We start from the raw sequence: 20,101 nt of genomic DNA, 5'->3' as shown, positions 1-20,101 counted from the left end.
ACGCAGGGAAGGGCGGACGTAAGGTTCACGCATAGGAGCGGGGGCAGTGCGACGGCGATACGGAGACATCTTTGTTGTGGGCAAAGCGCGCCAACCGCAGGTAGTAATTCTTTGGGTCCGGGTTACACTTATTGGAGTCCGTGGTCTTTAGGAATCTCGTGTTTACAAGGTAAACCTTCAGAAGCTAGTTAAATAACTAGTTCTCAGGACTGTCTGCATCAAAATGAGGATTGTGTGAGGCCTTAGAATCTGCCTATTTCGCCAGTTCTGAGAGTGATTCGTAAACGTTACGCTCCAATTTTGATGACTTTTTAAGCCCTTTAACTATGTCTTCCTTAGAAGTGACCCCTACCCTGAATGGGTCCACTAATCCTTCAAGATGAGAATCACGGGTAGATAGACGTTAGGTTTCACAGTAGTTAGCCGACTTGTTTTGTTTCCAAGGACTACCTGCATCTAAATACCTAACTACTAACTTTCCAGAGGAAAATCAGCACCGTGCTCATCGCCAGCGGGACTGACTGAAGCCAAATCACGGAATAGTTTGTATTCCTCGATTTTAACAAACAGTCGAACAAAGACAAACGCATGAGTATGTACTTCTCTAAAGATAGAGGTGTTACCATTCTTCAAAATAATTTAGGAAGCCCTCCGAGAATTTCGTTCTTGGGCCCCTTCTTAATATTGGCAAATCATCCTTTAAAAATAGATTGATTTTAGGAATGGTTAGTCATTTCAAGCCAACCTTTTAGGGGAATTTAGAGACCAAACTGGGTAAGCCATCCATGACCAAAAACTTTCGAAATGGGGGTCAGCCTGCCCCGCTATTACCTTTCCACTTCTTAAATTACTTGCAGTTTGGTTTTTACTCCTGTCCCTTTCCCATTAGGGAAATTGAAATAATTTTCAAATGGAGATTGTGATCCAGTAACCAAATGCAAAGTCTTTCCCCTTAATCCTGATCACCCTTAATCTTCTTGTATCATTTGATTCTGTTAAATTAAACAAGACAAGATTCTAGTACCTCAAAGCACCCAACACTGTCTGGTAGTAAGATCTTAAAGAAAAAAGAAAAAAGATGCTTTTTCTACCTTACCTGGAAACTGCTCCCTTGCTTTTTGTAATAAAGTTTCATATTGGGTCTTCCTTCTCTTCCGTTATTAATGTGGACATTCCTGCTTATGATTCAAACCATGATTGACTGTCTTTGCACCCACAGTTGCCTCAAATCTTCTGCGGGAAACGATGGTATTTAAATCTAAAGAAATTAACACATCCATTTTGTCTCATCCTGTTGCACTAGGTCTAGCCATTTCTTCCTAAATTCTCTTGAAGCTTTGATCCCAACAGGGTTTCAAACTCAAAATCTCTCCCTTTTCCCAATCCAGAGAACTTCTGAATTTCCTTTTTCAGAGATGGCAAGATTTTTTTTTCCAGTCACCAGGTTTCAAAATTCTAAAGTCATCTTTCACTGGCTTTTAAGCCCTCCTTCCTTTCGATTCTCCTACCTCAATGCCAACTGTCTACTTTCTCTGTTCCACTTCGAGACCATTACCCATCATCTGTGCTGTTACCCTTTTAACTGCCCCATTTCCAGTATTTTTCTTTCTGTAGTTCTTTCTAGATATTGGACCCACAAAGAACTTATTTTTACAGTTTGTGACATGGACATCCCAAATTTGAAGCCCCAAGTACAAAAAGAAATGGATGACTTGAAGTTCTCTACAAATCCAAAAGTTCAAACAGTAATACAATAATCTTTAAAAACACTTGAAACTGAAATAGCCTGGAAGGGCAGTATATTTAATATTGGATATTGAGGTTACCATTTATATGATCACTCCACTTTTTGGCTCAAAATCTTCAGTGGATCTCTAGTCCCAACCAATGATGTACAACTTCAACCTGGTGTTCTAAACCCTAATATGGCCCTCATCTTCTCCCATGCCATTTTATTTACCACTGCATATGTGTGTGTGTGTGATGTATGTATATATTCCGTATATTCTTGACCATTAGTTGTTCTCTGAGATTGCTTCATGTTTTCTTAACTACTTACCACCTGGAATGCCATCCTGCCTCTGATCACCTTCTGCTTCTTGAAGTCCTAACTGCCCTTTAAGGGACCACCTAAAATGTCCCCTCTCTTAAGATTTCTTGAAGCCTCCAACTTTTGAATCACTGTTGGTGCTTACAGCACTTGTCACATTCTGTTCAGTATTATAATTATTTATGTATTTCCATTATTTTCCTCTCCCAGGTTATAAATTTCACATTTGAGATCAAGGTCTATATCTCACTCATCTGGATATCTTCATGGAGCTAACCATATTGACAGGTTGTAGGTCTTGAGTATAAAGTAATGAGATCTATTTTCTTGTTTGACTTGTAAATTAAAAGTAAAGATAATTCCAAAGCAATAGTTCTAAAAATGTTTTGAGCAGTGTCAGCATTTTTAGTAACGCTGTAGAGCCTCTAAAAACCTAGAGAAGGTCATATTTTTCTGAATGTTTACATTGACCCTGATTATTCAGAATTAGTTACTTTTCCTCATGTGTTTGATTGTCTCTTGGTTTCCAGTAGGCAGAGCTGGGATTACGATGAGGTGAATTAGGCACCCTTAGTTCTCCACCAGTGTGCCCTGCCAATAAGTTGCAACGAATTCCTTAGAGACGATCAAGATTTTTTTTTCTAAACAGGCTTTTAAGTAGAGAAAATGAGCTCAAACACAGCATTTATTATTCTACTTGTCAGCAGTAAAAATAAGTTTATTAAAATGGATTTCAACTCAAATGGATTTTTCAATTCAAAATGTTTTCAAATTAGATTTTTTGAGCCCAATTATGAGAAGGTTTCTTAATATTTATTTGAGCAACAACTTTCTTGGTTTTCTTGGAATTATTATTTAGCACCTCCATTCATGCTGTTTTTTCGTTTGATTATATCTTTATTGTCATTTAACACAGCCTGAAGTTTCCTTACCTATAAGATTTCATATTTTGTATAATAAAGGCATTCATCTTTACCAATTCTGTACCTTTGAAATTTTATATTTTTCCTTGAATGACGAGTATTTACATTATAACTGAGAAAAAGTTATCAAAATATATGACCCATAATTTCTGTAATCTATACATTTTCCATTTGATTTGTAAAAACCCCTTAAATACCTCAATAGAAAATGAGTAAAGATATGACTAGGGGTTTCACAGGAAAAAAAAAAGTACTAATTGAATATACTAGTTTAAAACACCCAAATACTAATTTAAAATGATAAATGTTCAGCCTCACCGGTAATGAGCAAAAAATGTAAATTAACGCAAGACAGGCAAAATTGTAAAAGAACAGCAATATCCAGTATTGGTAAAAGGATAAGAAGATGGGTATTTTCATTACATTGTGTTGATGCAACTGAACATTCTAGCAGTGTTCCTGGAGAGCATTTATATATATATACATATATATAAATATATCTCAAAGACTTATGATCGCAAGTCCTTTGATTCTGCAGTTTTCCTCCTAGAGATTTATCCTGAGGAACTGATTGGACAAATGTGAAATAAAATGCATATAATAATGTCCATAATAAAACTAAATGTGCATCAATTAATTGATTTCTATAGTAAATCCATGTAAATAATGATTAGCTCTTGTCTATTTATATGAAAATATGTCCTCATTGTATAATAAAAAGTTTAATTAAAAAATTTGGTTTCAAGACAGCATGCTTTTTATCCCATTTTTGTTTAAAAATGTATTTACAGGAAAAAAGTCTGGAAGGAAAATACCTTAATTTTCTTGGGTGTGGGCTCAGGGGTTAGGTCACAGCAATTTTTATATTCTTCTTCATAACTTCTATATCATCTGTGGTTTTTACAGTGAACAAATACTATTTTTACAATCCAAAAAAATAAGCTTGTTTACATTTTGAAAAGAATAAGACCAGATATACTTTTTTCAATTTTATTCTTAGACAATACAATAAAATATTTAAGCTATAATTACAGAAATATTAGTACATAACAATATTGTAATTTTGTCAATATATAATAATATAAAATATTCAATATATTTTAAGTATATTTCATTTGCTTATAGAGTAAATATTAAATTAAGTTTAGTAGCAGTAAGTTACATTGGATGCATAGAAAAAAAATCTCTGTAAGTTAAATTAGCAGTAAAATTCAAATTTAGCATTATTGTAATACTTTTATAAATAAGTTACTTAATAATGTCTACCTTGCAAAAGGAGCTCTGAGAAATCCATTATTTCAGCACACTGAAATTCCAAAACTGACGCCCCAAATTTAGAAGAAACGAGTTATTTACATTTTATCTACAACGTTAAATCTTCCTAGCCTTATAAACTGCTGATAGGTATCTAGAAAGTAATGCACATGAGCTATGTTTTAATGCTCAATCTTAGAAGTGTGACTGAGCAAATGTCGATGTGGCGTCACTGGAATTTAAGGTTTTAGCATCACTTGTCTTCCTCAGAAGTTAAACACTGATAAGACGGCAAGAAAAGATGGAGGCTTGAGGACAAGAAGAGGCCAGTTATTCGGCATTAGCACCAGTGTAGGGCTTTTACTTATTAGTAAAACTAGATGACCTTAAGGTCATTTGCGATTTTGGACTGTAAAGAGAGGTATGGATGGAGCACGAGTAGCTAGCTGTACCTGTAGAATTGTTTCCTGGGTGTTTGCCAGAGCAGTTCTTCTCAGTCTTTGGAGGACATCAGAAATCACCTGGGGGGCTTGTTACAACACAGACTCCTGGGCTTTACCCGCAGACCTTCTGCATCTGTAGGTCCAGGGTGAGTCCTAGAATTTGCATGTGTGACAAGTACCCAGATGCTGCTGATGCTGCTGGTCCAGGGACCACACTTTGAGAACTGCTGACATACAGAGGATTTGTGGAGCTCAGCTGGCCCTATGCCATAATAGGACAGTTAGGACAGTAGGATATTTTTAGAGCAAAATGTCATACTATAAGGTGAGTCTAAGTGGAAGGCCTTTCTTAGTTTAAATGTAAAAATGGCTTGACATCAGTCACATGAGCAGTGAAGGATGCCAACCGTGGTCACAGTCTGTGCTGTCCTCTGGGGTCACATCTTCACTTACAGAGCAACTGAAATTGAAGCAATAATCTGAATTTAAACATCAGCACCACCAGCTCCACCTCGGTGGTTCAAGAAGCATCTTCAGAGCTTTATCTGGATGTCTGGCCTCTGAGATTCATCAAATAGTGATTCCATCAAGTGTCAATGGTTTTTTAATGTTTTGTAGATTTTTATTTTCTTCACATTGTCCACACCTTGGCTTCTGCGACACCTAGGAGAAGCCAGAAGTCCTGGGTCTTCCCTGGGCATAAATCTTGTTTTTAAACCTTTATTGAAGCCTGCTGAACTATGATGATGAAATATAAAAACAGTAACAAAGAACAAAAAGGGGAAAAAACTGAGATGTGTGAGATTCCTAACAGAAACAGTAAGTTACATTTCCTGGGGTTATTAGATCAGAAATAAGCCTCTTTTTTCTCCCCTTAGTGTCTGTAATTTAGTGCAGTGCCTGGGGCATAGCTTGGTGTTGAATAAAGTCTTGTTACATTGAATTAAGTAACCTTGGGAATGTATCAACACACTGAAAAGCAAGTTTTAAGACATTCAACCTCCAAGCTGCACAATCTGTACACAATGGGCTCTTTCAGTGGTTTGTAACAATATGTAATATCAGAAACATGCTTTTATAAAGGAAGAATTAGAGAAGTAACAAGGCAATAAATCTTTAAACACCCAGGTTAGATAGAAGATTTAGAGCAAAGGAAGAATATTCTGAGCCTGATTAGCCAACAAATATCTTAAGTTCTTTTGTGTATTCCTGAACATTTATTAAGGTAAGCACCAATATTTATAGGGATGGGGATAAAGTGCAATCTAGTAAGTGGTGTCCTTGCTATTTGTGTGGCTGTACTTAATTCACTAAGGGTAAAAATTGTATCTACTTTGTATATAAGCAAACTATATTGCCACAGTGAAATGAATTCGGTGGACAAATGAAAATATCTTTTAAAGACTGTAAACCAAAACCATACAGTATTTCCAAGGCTATTATGATTCCACCCAGAGCAACCCCCCTTTTGGACTTAGTCTTGGGTTATATTTGAAAAAGCACTAAACAATCCATGAACCTCAGTTCAGTTCTGGTTCCCTCAGGCCTTAGGTTATTCACCAGGTCTGAGAGTCCAGTTCTGTTCATGATGCTCTGGTATTCCACTTGCTTCCATCCCCTTCCCTACCCAGGGTCTAAAGTTTTAGGAAGGTGGTCGTCAGGCAATCTAAAACAGATTCAGCCTCCCTGAGTCTCAAAGACTTGAAGGGGGCAAATCTTGGGAATTCAGTTGGCCAAACAGCTCTTACCTTGTAGCATCAAACTTTATACAGTCACCGTTTACTTAGAGCATTGGTTACAAGTGGAACATGATTTCAGTGATATTTTGTGAAAAGCCCACTGCCTGTGATAAGGAAATTTACACAACACAGATTTAGAGACTAGTGTCACAGAGACAAGTATCACAGAACTAACTTGAAAGAATGCTTTGCCATGTGGGGAAACAAATAGAAACTTTGTACCAAGCCATCATAGAGCAATATTTTTTGATTAGAGAAAAATACTTAAATAAATGCATGCTCTGCCTCATTACTTGGTTATTTAGAATGAAAAATAACAGTTCTGTTTTCTTATTTCGTCAGTGTCTCCTCTTCATGCACACCTGGCAACGGCTTATTATCTTTTCTAACTCCCCGGCTTTCACAGTTGATGGAATAGGTTTTCTGAAATCAAAAAACAAAACAAAACCAAAAAAAAACCACATCAATTTATAGATAACAGGGGAATGCTTTCTGGGTTTGAGATTTATTAATGAATATTGTAGCTCATCTAAACTTAGTAACAGGGAAGTATATTTCTGAAAAGATACACATTTCGACACTTTATCATTTTAGTTGTACTTCAGCAGTACTAAAGAAATGCAGGCCTTGATGCAAACTTACAGGTCATCTTTTCTGAAATGAAAACCATTCCTACCCTTTTAATACTCTGTATCACTCACAAGTCTTCCAATACAGTAAATCAAGATGAGCAGATCATTTAGTATTCTGATTCAGTAATCTATAAATTCACATATAAATATTAATTATCTTTCATAATGACAAAAATCGTATTTTTAGTCTTTATTGGTACAGGAACACAAGCCATGGCTACTTGTTGACTCTAGACCACTAATCAACCGGGAGTGCCCAAGCTAAATAGGATTTTATCAGCATGAGGAGATTTCTTTTAAATGTGAGCACATAAATTCACAGGGAAAGAAAATCTAACACAGGCAAACTTTGAATAATTCTGCAGTTGAGTCATCAGGTTAAACTCGACCTTGAGTAGTTACCTGAACATTCTTTGGGGGTTTAATGAAGCCAACCAGAAACTGTAGGAATTTGAATAGTAGTTGCACGTTCCTCTTCCGTGACATTCTATAAAGGGACTGGCTCGGAATTCTTCCAGGCAGGAGCCTGGAGATGCCAGTGCTTGTCCAGCGCCCTCCGAACCTGCACTTGTGAACTGTCACAATAAAAGCATCCAAATAAGAGACAGTGCTCAGGTTTTCAATGCTCTAATTTTTTTTTTTTTTTGGTAATAGAAGACAATAAGGAAAACCACCCAGAAAGCATGAATTAAACTTGTGCTGCTTCACCCAGATTTACTAACATTCCAGGTACCTTCCAAGTTGAAAGATAGTCATCAACAACTGAGTAAAAGCTAGAATGCTCCTTTTCCCCCAAGTCTGACCAGCTCTTCCTTGTCATTCAGAGGTCTGCTTCAATACAACCTCTGGTAAGCCTTCCCTGACCTCATCCCTGTCAGTCTCTCCCCTTATCTTGCCTTATCTCCTCGTGTACTGCTCACCATCTGAACTCAGAACTATTATTGTTATTCTGTCTCCTTGCTTCTGTGTCTACCACTAGGATATAAGCTCCATGAGGGCAGGAACCTTAGTTCCCTGCTGGTATCCTTAGTGCCTAGAATGGTCATTGCACATAGTAGGTGTTCAATAAATATTTGTAGGATTAATGACTGAATGAACGGACATCTGTGAGTAATGGGCCTCTTGGGGGAAAGGAGCAAATCCAGCTTTTACTTTAGTTTTGATGACTAAGAAGGAGGAATAATGTATCATAAATGATGTAGCACAGAGTATGAATAACCCCAAACCACATGTATGCAGGTATCAGAATCACAAATGGTCAGTCCTCAGATTTCTTCACTTAGTACTTACATCTGGGCAATTTTTCTTTAAAAGGCTATTCTCTTAGTTCCCATCTTTAGAGGAACTTCAAAGGGGCACAATACAAGGCATAAAGATTTTGGAGCAGACAAACTCAGATTTGAATCCCAGTTTTACCACTTCCTAATTGTGAGATCTTGGGGAAATTACTTTACTTCATTCGTATTTGTAAAACTGTAGATGATAGAAACTACAGTGTCTTCAGAAGGATTTTGGAGGATGTATATGAAACAGCTGCCACGTTAAAAAAAAAAGCATTCTATTACCAATATGGTAGCTACTATTCACCTAAATGCCTTAGAATTTGTGGGTAATCTCTTTCTGAGAAGTCTAATTTTTTAAATGCTCCATTATTTGCCAAAAAATAGCTTACTTAAAGTTAAAAAAAGTATATTTGCATATTTCCAAGCAAATGTCCGTGACATTGTGCATATCGATGTCAGGCAGTGTTGTCCCTGGGGCCACACCTCACCCAGCCGAGTGTAAGATTCTACGGCTAATCTTTGCTGTGAATTTCCTGTGCCTTTTCTCCTTACCATGATGAAAGAAAATCCTTTCCAGAGAGAAATCCAGCCATGGGGACACGAGGGGATGTCAGTGGTTTGGCTGTGAACCGCTATGGCAATGGCAGGACCTTCACAGACGGTGCACCTGTAACATGAAACAGACTATGGCAGCATCACCACTTTCCCCACCGTGACGTGCTGCCTTATGTCCCGTCACAAACGAAGCGATTCACCCGCTCCCATCACAGAACTAAGGGATTGGCCTTTTACCTGCTAATATACGGCTCCAGGGCCCTGCCAGTAATCGGAGCCATGTCCATTGGCATCAGAGCTGGTGTTGACAGCCAGTATGAATAATCGTTTCGAGATGCGAAATTGCATACGTCATTGATATTGCAGAATAAGAATGGCATGGTGGTAAATCGCTGCAGGCAGCTGCCGAGAGTTCCTAATAAAATATCAGACTGGGTATCACTTTAAGTAAATCAAAGTTATTCTGATTATCATTACTGGATGGAAGCTAATTAAAACATAACCTATGGCAAAAACCAGAGCAAGACAACAACCTGAAGGAGCTATTTGCAAAATGTGTGATTGAAAAGTGTTAATACAGTAGAAATCAAAGATCCAGTAGGGAAACAAATCCTCCTTCATCCTCCCACCCTTAACACTTCCTGTGGCCCCTTCTCATCAGTCTCGAGCTTGAGGACTAGCGGAGGCTGGTTACGCAGATGTTTTTGCTTCAGAGTATTCCCAGTTCTTCATATGTATATAGTAGTCAATAACCAGACAAAGCCTTAGAAAAGATTTACTTTAAAGATTAAAAGGCAGACAGATGATTCAAGTGAAGAGTGTTTGCATTGAACAGGACGAACTAGATTGGCATTTACGAACCAGCTCCTTTTTAGAGTTTACATTCCAGAATGAATATTAGACATTAGGCCAATAGTCAGGTTGTTTACATTTAACTTCAGAGAGAAGAACCCCACGCCATAAAAATGTACAGACTGTATGTGGAGCAAAGTGGCTGGAAACGAGAACCAGCGGGGGGGAGCATTACCCAGGTCCTGTCCGTGGGATCGTTCATTTCCTTGTACAAAGAGAAGAGAAAACCCACTATAGAGCGGCTCTGTGCCTTCCGGACAGGAAGGAATCGCTGTGGTCTGGCTGTGCCGGGTGAAGACAAAGCCCCTCATGGCTGTCCCCCTTGCGGGTGGTCCAGTGTCTCCAGGTTTCCCCTTCAAGCCTGGCAGTCCATCGAATCCAGGCGGGCCTTTAAAAAACACGTTACACATGCTGCAATGCAAACAAAACCTCCAACTTGTTCCAAAATACTAATTTAAATGTTTATATATATGTACAAAGCCTCAAATACAGAAAGAAGTCCTAAAGAATAATAGTTTATAAAATGGCCAAACAATGTTCTTAACTGTTGACTATTATCACACACAGTCTCTAATTATAGATATTTGTGTATATTTGATGATGAGTCTTTTGAGATCAGGTCATTTTTATCTCTGTATTGCTCTGAGGTGCCTGGCATCAAGACTAACTTTACTTGCCAATAATTCTCAACACAGTTTGGATTGCAGTGCCCTCGGTCTTGCTGTGGTCGCATTCTGAAACCCAGGCTTGGTCAATAAAAGTTTCAAATTAATAGAATTATTAAAAAGAATTTTGTTTTTTACCACTTTGAAAAACACTTTTTGGGGAAAGTCAAACGATTAATAGTGTTTTAAAGCGCACTTATGACAATACTAAATCATAAGTGATTATGCAATTAATAGGATAATTAATATCATTACCATTCTATTCGAATTTTTAAAGACAAATCTCCAGTCTTTACAGTTGTATTATAGTAGATCTGGGCACATGTCAATAAGTTGGGAAATCACATTTAGAATTTTTTCTTACTTGAACAAAGTCAGCAATCCTAAAAACATAAGATTTGGATATCTAAGTATTTTCTAGAAGGGTGTTTTTAAAACTTTTGCAGAAGGTGGATTCTGATCCAGGCATATTAAATTGACACATGTAAGCTTATGTGCAGATTAAAATACTTAAGAGGCCTCTTTTCAGGACGCAGATATGAGCTGTGAGTTGTATTCAAGAAAGGGATAGTTACAAAATGGCTTTTCCAAAAAAGGATACTAAGTTCCTCTTTTATTGATATGAAGGTAATATTTTTCCAACCATGTACTTCTGTGCCATTCTTATAAGTAGGCTATTAACTAAGAATACAATATTGGCCTTTCTGAAAATAGAATTGGTGTCCCCTTAGGTCTATCTGTCCTCAAGTTAAAAAATTTGAGTACATCAGCCCAATTAAGAGAGAGGAAGAATGGTCTATTCCAATAATGTTTGATTTTTTTTGTCTTCTTCCAAAAGAACGTTTTGCCTCTGACTTTTAGTCTACTCTGCACAACACAAGCTGAAAGATCTAGATTACTCTTGTAGTCACAAATTCCAACAAGGCTCCTTCCTCTGTGTGTATATATGAAGAACAGCTCTTCTTCAGTGAAGGAGAAGAGCCAGCTGTTTGATTACCTTTCTCTCCTTTACAACCTTTGTCGCCTTTTTCTCCAGTTGGTCCAGGAATTCCTGGTATTCCACCCTTGCCTGGTTTCCCTCTTGGCCCACAAGGTCCTAGGAAGAAACCAACATATAGGATAAAAGGCTGGGGTAGCCAGCCATCCCAGCTTACCCAAGACTTCCCCAATTTCAGCAATAAATGTCCTGCAAACAGAACAGACCCTCAGCCCTGGGCAATCTGGGACAATTGGTCATCTAACTTGTTACACCATACTTTCCACGGGGAAAAAAAGACCCCAAGAAATGAACCAGGAGTGTATGAAATACAGCAGTTTAAAATTGTGCTACCATTTTGATTTATGCTGTTCCAGAATTCACTACGCTCTTGTATAGATCAAAGTAATAAGTAATCTTTCTCTTATCCCCCAGGTGATTCAGGCAAACTTAGAACACAACAATTCCATTTAGAAGTCTATTACAATATGATAAGCCTTGAATAAAGGGGTTAGTTCAATTTCTATGTGCTGATATTTTGAAAAGATTTCATAATATTAAGCATACATTTGTATTTACTTCTTTTCCAAGGGCTGTACAAAGTGTTAGAAAAGTATAAACACAAAGGACTCAGGTTTATTTGGGCAATCATTCAGAAATACTCAGAGCTCTAAGACAGACAGTTGTCAGAGAAGATAGACAATACTTCTACCTTAGTAAAAAAAAAGGCATGAGTGCCCCGAATTTGCTCAGGTTCATGCTATACACAACAGTTTTCAATAGATTCAATAGATTCAAAAGGTCTTTCATTTGCTGGTTAGGAGTAAAATGAGTTCAATTCTAAAGCTGATTATTAAAAACTCTATAATACGTAACATTTTCTATGAAGTATCGTTTGCTTCCAAAGCACTTCACAGGTATTTTGATTCAACTATTTCCTAGTGGTCCAAGTCAGTGCTTCCAGTTCCACACCTGGGATTCCCGGTGGCCCTGGGGGCCCAGGTTCTCCTTGCATCCCTGGTTCCCCAGCTGGGCCAGGGGGCCCTGGGCTTCCTGGAAGGGAGAGGATCTGAACTGTGCCATGGTCTCCACGTACACCTATTAACATGAACAGACGAAGATGATGGCTTTAATGATAAGTTAGTCTTTCTTTGGGGAGGCAATACTAAGAAAGTAATATTTACCAGGTGGTCCTTTTGGCCCAGTTCGCCCTGGAGGTCCAGGTGGTCCCAGAAATCCTGAATTACCCTTCTCCCCTTAAAAAAAAAAGGGCAGTGTAATTCCACTTAGAACAATGGGTTACCTAGCTCAGGTTCCTGATCTGCTCTAAGGGTAGCTACTGGGAGTTATAACTGGAGATTATGAACTCTGTGACAATGGCTACAACTTAATTATATTCATGTGGACCTTAGCATTTCATTTGGACCCAATTTGTCATATTTAATGTCTACTAAATACATTTTAGAAATAGGCATTAAGAGCTAGTATTTTTAGCATTGAAGGAGAAGAGTTCTTTAGAGTTCATTTTTCAAGTTCAGAAACCAACTTAATACTTAAGATTAAATATGAAGTGACATTAAAACCTGTCTTAGCACTTCCTGGTGAATTATACTGGTTGTCATGGTATCTGCTTTCTCAGCTTATTACCCTAGCTTTACTAGTAGCCCAAAGTCAGTGACGTTAGGAACTCTTATGAGCTCATACAGAATATCTGCTTTGAGGTAAACTACCAGAATGGTAAGATTTCTCTCCCAGATTTTGACATGAATAAAAGTTTACCAAGAACCATTGATTTGGAGAAATACTCTCTTTTAAAAAATCTTGATATAATGTAGATATTACATCCAATTATTTAGAAAGAACTTAATACTAAATACGATATTCATAGAAGAAACATGATAAAACAATGATATTACCAAAAGTTGGCTGGCAACTACACTATAAATTATCCACTCAATATCAGAACTTGGGGGTAGTGTTAACATTTGCTTACATACACCGGAAGAGGCCTAAGTATTTTTTCCTTTGGAAGATAAAATTTTCCAAATAAAGAAGTGCAAACTCAGTAGTGTCAGATCATGGACAGTCTTATTCTGAAATCTAAGAGAGTAACTGGATGTGTTTCATGGAACATATTTCAAAAGAACTGATTTTACAAATCTTTTCTTTAGTAGAGCCTTTCTATAATTTTTCAAATCTTAGCTATTCCTTTCCTGAGACTTGGGGGAGTGACAGATGGTATATATTTTCCCCTCACCCATCCAATGTCTAGTGAGATTCTTCAGAATTGCTTGCTTTGCTCTCTTAGCTAATCTGCTCCTTGAAGAGCCAGTGGTTGAAAGCATTGAAAAGGCTCCCTTTGAACTCCACCTTGTCCTCCCTTGGACCCAGAACACGGTTTTGTTCACTTTGGCTACACTTATTGTTTAGCATCTGTTTAGTCTGTGATAATAGACTCCCTGCTTACACAAAACAATACCAGTGGATTTAACCAGCTAAGACAACAAATCCAATATTCAAAATGTCATTCAAGGTCATAGCACCCTTATGGGAGATCTGATTATTTTCTGAAATCTGAAGCTTAAATTTATGTGTATGAATATTTTAAATTAAAAAACCCTCCAAATTATATGTCTTCTCTGATTAAAAACATAATAAAATTAAAAAGCCCCATAAAAATGCTTTAAACCTGCATATAAAAACTTACCTACCCTCTTCCATTAAGAGTTTGGTGTATGTTCTTTTAGATTTACAGCTTTTAAAAATTATTGCACATGCACAAGGTAAAATAAACCATTCAAAGCAATACTGTTACCATTGATGGAGTTACCCATTCCCTAGCCTGACACTGAGTACTCTCAAACGTAACCACTTTAAACTGTTTTTGTTTTACGTTTTTCTGGTTTATATCTTCAAGTCCCCTGGAGTTGGGTGCTGGTGGAGTCTTCCTTCTTTATTCATCCTGAGGTCCTATTTGTACCCCAACTGTCTGTGGTAACTGGAGGGGTTCAGTAAACATTCGTGTGCCCTAAAATATGAATCACGGTCATGGTCTTTGCATCCAAAGAACAGTTAGTGCACAAAAGCAGTACCTTCCATGCCTGGAAATCCATAGAATCCAGGGTCACCTCTGACCCCTGGCAGACCTGGCACACCTGGTGCTCCCTGTTTCAAATAAGAAAGAGCAGAACCACAGACAAATTTTTAAAATCACGATACTTAACATTGTTTTTTTAAAAAGTAAATATGACATTATATTACATCGGGTCACAATAAGCTGAAGTTGACAGACATCATTTTTATCTTCCAATCCAGTATCTCACCTCCTATAACTCCTGTGCCACCGAGATCTCGTCTTAAGGCTATGATTTTCAATAAAAAAGAAGATAAAAACTACCCTTAAGCCCAAGGGCAAACAAACTTCTGATGCTAAGGTATGTTGGTGTGAGAACTGGATATAATTCGATATTCTGTATCTTAAACTGAACTGCCCAATACTTGGAGATCTTTCAGGAAGAACAGGCACCAGGCTTCTAGAATGAAAATTATAAGTTGTGTTTGTAATTTTCTTGCCAAGACAACAGAGTTGCTGTTGAATTGCAGCCGCCACTGTCATTCTAACTAAGCCATCAGAGTTCTAAATTACTCTGATCAGAGTGGTACAAGTAAAGCTTCCAGGGATGGGAGCAGGAAGAGGATGTCAGGCAAGTTTTGACACGTATTTTCAGCAAGGATGCAGTGATCTAATGGGGAGGAAATGCTTCGTCCTTATAAGGCTTATACTAATTGCTCTTGTGGCCACGAGATGCTCATGCTCGAGCAAGGCCAGGGGAGGAGAGGGGAGGGGGCATGGCTTCTGAAAAGAGTTGTATGTCAGAATACACGTTGACTCTACTCTTAAACTGTCCATATGAATTAAGATGGGATGCTATTAGTTGAAAACAATGAACGGAGGTCATGAAAAATGCCAGCAATAACAAAACTGGTCTTTGAGCCAGCTGTCTTTGGAACAAGAAGACCAAGAAAGGAACAGTCTTATCTCTTAGATAAGGTGGTGTAAGGTTAAGTAAACAGGAGGGAAAGAAAACAGAACCTTCTGATCAAGGATTCTCAGGTTTTTTCCGTCTGGCCTGGTCTCTCCAGGCAAAGGTAACCAGGGAGGAGGACCTTGCCTGAGGCCCAGCCCTGGGGTGGGGAGGGAGCTGTTTCCTGCAAGGAAAGCGCTATTAAGGGCAGAGGGTCAGTTTTGACATCCATCAGGAAGAATTCTCTTTCAAGTGCAAATGTGGAAGCCTAGACTGACTTTGGAAGCACAGAGGATTTAAGAGAAATTACATTTCCAAACCAGACTTTCCTCATCCCAGTGGCCTTGGATGGACTTTCAATGTGATCATAGGACCAGTGTTTGCCTCTTTCAAAGAATCATGGAGAACATGAGAAATACCTAAGACCGGAGAGGGGCAAATATCTCATTCAAAAAAAAAAAGTTTTAGAAAAGTAGATTCTGGAAACCAAAGATCAAGAGAGCTTAAGAGAGCTTAATAGGTTTCCTACAATAAGCCATGCTAAAGTATCTCATTACCCATCACTAGTGAAAACTCAGCATTTATCACATAACTCCGATTTCCTCATCAGTTTCTAAGAATTTGATGTAACCAGAGGAATCAGGCTTTTCAGATACACTGCTTAGAGAAAGCTCAGAAGGCAGTCCTGGGGCTGAGTGAGATTCTGTGAGTTGAGAGATCTTAACAGGCTGGGAGCAGGAGCCTAAATGAACAAAATGATATCTCAGAAAGATAAATGTGAATGTTCTGCACGTTAGTTACAAATAAAAAAGCAGACAAGACAAAAAATAATGCAGAAAACATAGTAGCAATTCATGAGGTAAAGGCACATGGGCTTTTGACGACCTTGAACTCAATGTGTGGTGAGCACATGGTGACCAGGCAGCCACACAGCCCATGTGGGGCTCTAGACTGGGATATCAAGTGAGATGTCCAGGATGGTGAGACACCCCCATCCTCTAGCCATTCCGTGGGGTACTGAGTTCTCACTCCTGGAAGGTGTTTGTCCCAGGGGCTGCATGTTTAAGGTACTGACAAACTAGGATACACTCAGAATAGAGGTGGGGTTGATGAAAGGTTAAATTGAATTTGAAAAAAACAGGTATTTATGCGGAGAGAAAATACTTAGAAGGAAATGAGAGCTATTTACAAACACTGGAAGGTATGTTGTGGGGAGAACATAAACAGACATTTAGAAGACGGCAAATTTCAAAAGCATGTTAATAGTGAAAAATTACATTGTCATCTAGAGTGACCCCAGACTCTTAGGTGGAATTGTTCAGAGTCTACACAAGAAAAAGTCAGGAACATAGAGCAGGGTCCCATACTAGACTTTCAAAGGCCACTTAGAGACCAAATCTGTCCAACTCATAAGATTCATTGATTCTCTGAACCTTCTGGGCTCTGTTTTCTTTTGGATGCACTGCACAGAAGCATCATAAGTGGGACATATTTATTGCTTCCAGGTAGATCTGATCCTGGCAATTGATTTAGAAGAATAAGACATCAAAATAATTTTGCAGACTTACCGGATGACCTGGTGGCCCCATGTCTCCTACAGTTCCAGGTGGACCTCTTGGGCCAGGCTTGCCCATAAATCCTTTGTCTCCTCTTATGCCTTCTACAGGACTCCCTGGAGGCCCAGGGGGCCCCGGCTCACCTGAATTCACAAAGAGCCTGTCAGTATTGTCAATCAGGGAGCTTCTCAGGTTCCTGTGGCCTGTGAGACGCCCAAGCAAGGCCACAGGAGGAGAGGGGAGGGATCAGGGGTCAGTGATCCCTTTGAACAAAGAACATACCCTGCACCTTCTCCTTACCCCAAACATTCTTTCCCTTGTGATGGGGTTGTAGTAATGCAGACAGAATGAGATAATGCCAGCCAAAGCACCCGGCACGAGGCAGAAACTGTTTCTCCCCTGTGACTCAGCTAGAGCAGGATCTGTGCTAACCCAGCATCTGACAGAGTAGCTCAACACATATTGGTGAATGGAGGCATCTCTCTCTTTCAGGCTCATTAATTTGGTATTTATTAATTTTTCAGGCCCCTCTGCCTAACACCAACAGCCTTACTGCACTCTGTGTGAGAATTGGGGGGGGGGGAGGGGATGGGAAGACAGAGGAAACCAGAGGCAAAAAGAAGCAAGACAGTCACACGAGGAGAAGGTTCAAAGCTTCTGATGTCAAATGTTACTTTTGTTCTTTCATCTTATTTAAAAGTAGACCCTCTACCTGGGTCTCCTCTTAAGCCCGGTGGACCTCGATCTCCTTTTTGGCCGGGGATGATGGCACCAGGAAAGCCTGGTGGCCCTGGGGGTCCTGTCACGCCAATGGGCCCTCGAGGCCCAGCATCTCCCACGGTCCCTTTCCTGCCAGGGAGGCCAGGCAAGCCCGGGACGCCCCTGTCTCCTTTGGCTCCTGCAAAGAAAAAGGTCTGATAAGTTTCTGTAATGCCCCTGTGCTTGGTGTTATCACTCATGGTTATCCCTAATAATGGAGACTCTTTGCTTAAAGGTGTTAAGATTCACCATACAATATGCTTTTAAAAGAGGCTGGCAAAAGAAATACAGGTCTACAAGGACTGAGTCTAGACTCAGTTCTGCCTCCAAGTAGCCATTTGAGCCTGGCAAAGTCACGTGACTGTTACAAACTCTCAGTTCCCTTAATTTAAAATTAAAGATAATACCTGACTTAATTCAGTTATTTAAGTATCAAGCGAGAGAATAAACAGATGGAAAAGCATGGTGTAAGCTCTGAAGTGTTCTGTGCATGTTAACCACAATCATTATCTGATGAATTTTAATTGCAATGACATTATTAAATCACAGATAATTCAACAGAGCATTAAAAAGCTAAACTTGATGGCCCTGGTTTGTGCTTCACGTGTTGCCCAGCCAAACCTAGACAAAGGAACAACAAAGCTGCAATCCCCATTCTGTCCTCTGGTGGCTTCTCCCCCATGACACAAACACTAGTCTGGAAAGGACAAAGGTGGCAGGAGGCTTGGGTTTACCAAAGAAGGCCTCCCCAAAAGGTCACACCTTAATATTTTTCATCTCAGAGAACCTTCAAGAAACCGTGCTTTGATATTCATGGATGGAAAATGTTGTATGAATGGAAAATGCTCCCTCTCTTCTCCCTCCCATCTTTGTCTTATTCTAGAAATAATAAATGGCATGAAGATGGGACACAGAAGAAAGGAAGAAGAGAAAGTGAGGATAAGGCTGGCAGCACAGAGGAAGAGCTTGGGAGGTTACCGATTATGCAGTGACGGCTTGGAGTGATGAAAATAAAATACATGAATATTGAATACCCAGCCCTTTGTCTACCATGTTCATTAACTTTTTTATGCCATAAAAAATATTTAGCTGATTTCAGCTCACTTCAAGCTCTGAAATGCTGGATTTGTATCACAGGGTCTGGTGATGGTCTGAGGCACCAAGATGACGTCTTGGGTTGTATATTCCATGTCCATGAGCTGCTTCCTTGTTTTACAATATGATTTCTTTTCAGGATTTAGGAGAATTAAACTAACTAAAAGGATGCACACCTTCCAAGTCTCAATGAACTCTTCTCTTATGTTTAGCTGTCCTGGGAGGTACTGAGGTGCATAATCATTTACTTACATAATTAGGATATTTGTTTTTTTTTTTAAGCCTTCTTAACTTAAAGTTTGATCGTTTTTTATCAATGTATATTTCTAATGAAGTGCTAAAGTGATCTCATTCCAAATGGTTAAATGGTGAACTTAGCCTAAGAAAATGAACAGAAACTCTCCTTTTGACCACAATTCTAAACCTAGGCTGTGAAAAGCCTTCCTGTTCATGGGGGAGGAAGGGGGCTGGGAGATGTGAGGGACACTGAGCTCAACCCAGAAGATTGTCATATCATCCAGAAACAAACAGGAAAGAACAGCCCTGTCTGCTTTCACAGCTGAGCTGGTAGGTCGGGGGCAGTTCCTGCCCCGTGGGGTTTCTCAGTAGCATCAGGCTATTCTTTGCTGGTTCTTTTAAGCATCAATAACCAGAGGCCGTCACTGGGTTTAGGACTGTTTGCTAATAAAATACTCCCATCTGCAGGACCCACAGCTGAGAAAGGTGCAGAGGGTGCAAAAAACCAAGTATTTCTTCTGGCAGGTTTCTCTACGAAATGGAAAAAGTTGAAAGAAGCTGCTTATCTTATAAAATACTGGCATGAGAATTCCAGACTTGCAGTTTGTCGAACAAAAAAGCTTGTCTATACTTTGAATGACACATTGCCGTGCCTGAGATGCTGACGGCGTTACTGGGAAGCCCTTAATAAACAGTAAGTAGCCCGAGCCACAAGCTAGCTCTGGGGGTTGGAACCAGACGTATGAAGATGACAAAGCGGGAAAGGATTAGTGTTATTACTGCATCTCAGAACAGCAGGGAGGAGACTGCTTGAGAAACCGTGAAATCCACCTCCATCTTTTTAGGTGATGGATTTAAACTGTGCAAACAATGACAACAAAACAAATACATAAGAAGTTCTTTTTATGTTGAAAGACTTCCACAGAAGGAAACTCCAAAACGGAATCATAATTTCTAGTTTGTTCATTTTATTGTGATGATAATAATGAAGCACTTTTCCTGGAATACTAAGAATATAAACATCTCATGTTGCCAGGGAGACTTCGTTAATTTAGTA

At 39.1% G+C, this 20,101-nt stretch overlaps 1 protein-coding gene and 1 long non-coding RNA gene across 2 annotated transcripts in view; one reads left to right on the top strand and one right to left on the bottom strand.

Annotated features, from left to right (window-relative positions):
• The first annotated feature begins 49 nt into the window (after positions 1 to 49).
• Positions 50 to 18,749, top strand: LOC140696486 (uncharacterized). The gene is made up of 3 exons (XR_012072917.1): positions 50 to 100; positions 14,688 to 14,806; positions 18,596 to 18,749. It is a non-coding gene; the product is annotated as an uncharacterized lncRNA (long non-coding RNA).
• COL4A3 (collagen type IV alpha 3 chain) overlaps positions 6,611 to 20,101 on the bottom strand; it is a 130,873-nt gene continuing 117,382 nt past the window's right edge. The window contains exons 42-52 of the mRNA XM_072961766.1: positions 17,666 to 17,851; positions 16,966 to 17,096; positions 14,465 to 14,537; positions 12,557 to 12,628; positions 12,345 to 12,470; positions 11,394 to 11,492; positions 9,907 to 10,119; positions 9,117 to 9,294; positions 8,877 to 8,991; positions 7,444 to 7,616; positions 6,611 to 6,832 (exon numbers count right to left, since the gene is read on the bottom strand). Of these exons, the coding sequence (XP_072817867.1) occupies positions 6,748 to 6,832; positions 7,444 to 7,616; positions 8,877 to 8,991; positions 9,117 to 9,294; positions 9,907 to 10,119; positions 11,394 to 11,492; positions 12,345 to 12,470; positions 12,557 to 12,628; positions 14,465 to 14,537; positions 16,966 to 17,096; positions 17,666 to 17,851 (1,451 nt within the window). The 3' untranslated portion in view covers positions 6,611 to 6,747. The remainder of the gene's footprint in view (positions 6,833 to 7,443; positions 7,617 to 8,876; positions 8,992 to 9,116; positions 9,295 to 9,906; positions 10,120 to 11,393; positions 11,493 to 12,344; positions 12,471 to 12,556; positions 12,629 to 14,464; positions 14,538 to 16,965; positions 17,097 to 17,665; positions 17,852 to 20,101) is intronic.

The sequence above is a fragment of the Vicugna pacos genome, chromosome 5 (genome assembly GCF_048564905.1).
Source record: "Vicugna pacos chromosome 5, VicPac4, whole genome shotgun sequence".
NCBI lineage: Eukaryota > Metazoa > Chordata > Mammalia > Artiodactyla > Camelidae > Vicugna > Vicugna pacos.
The sequence above is the reverse complement of the archived record's forward strand: the minus strand, read 5'-3'. Positions and strand labels throughout refer to the sequence as shown.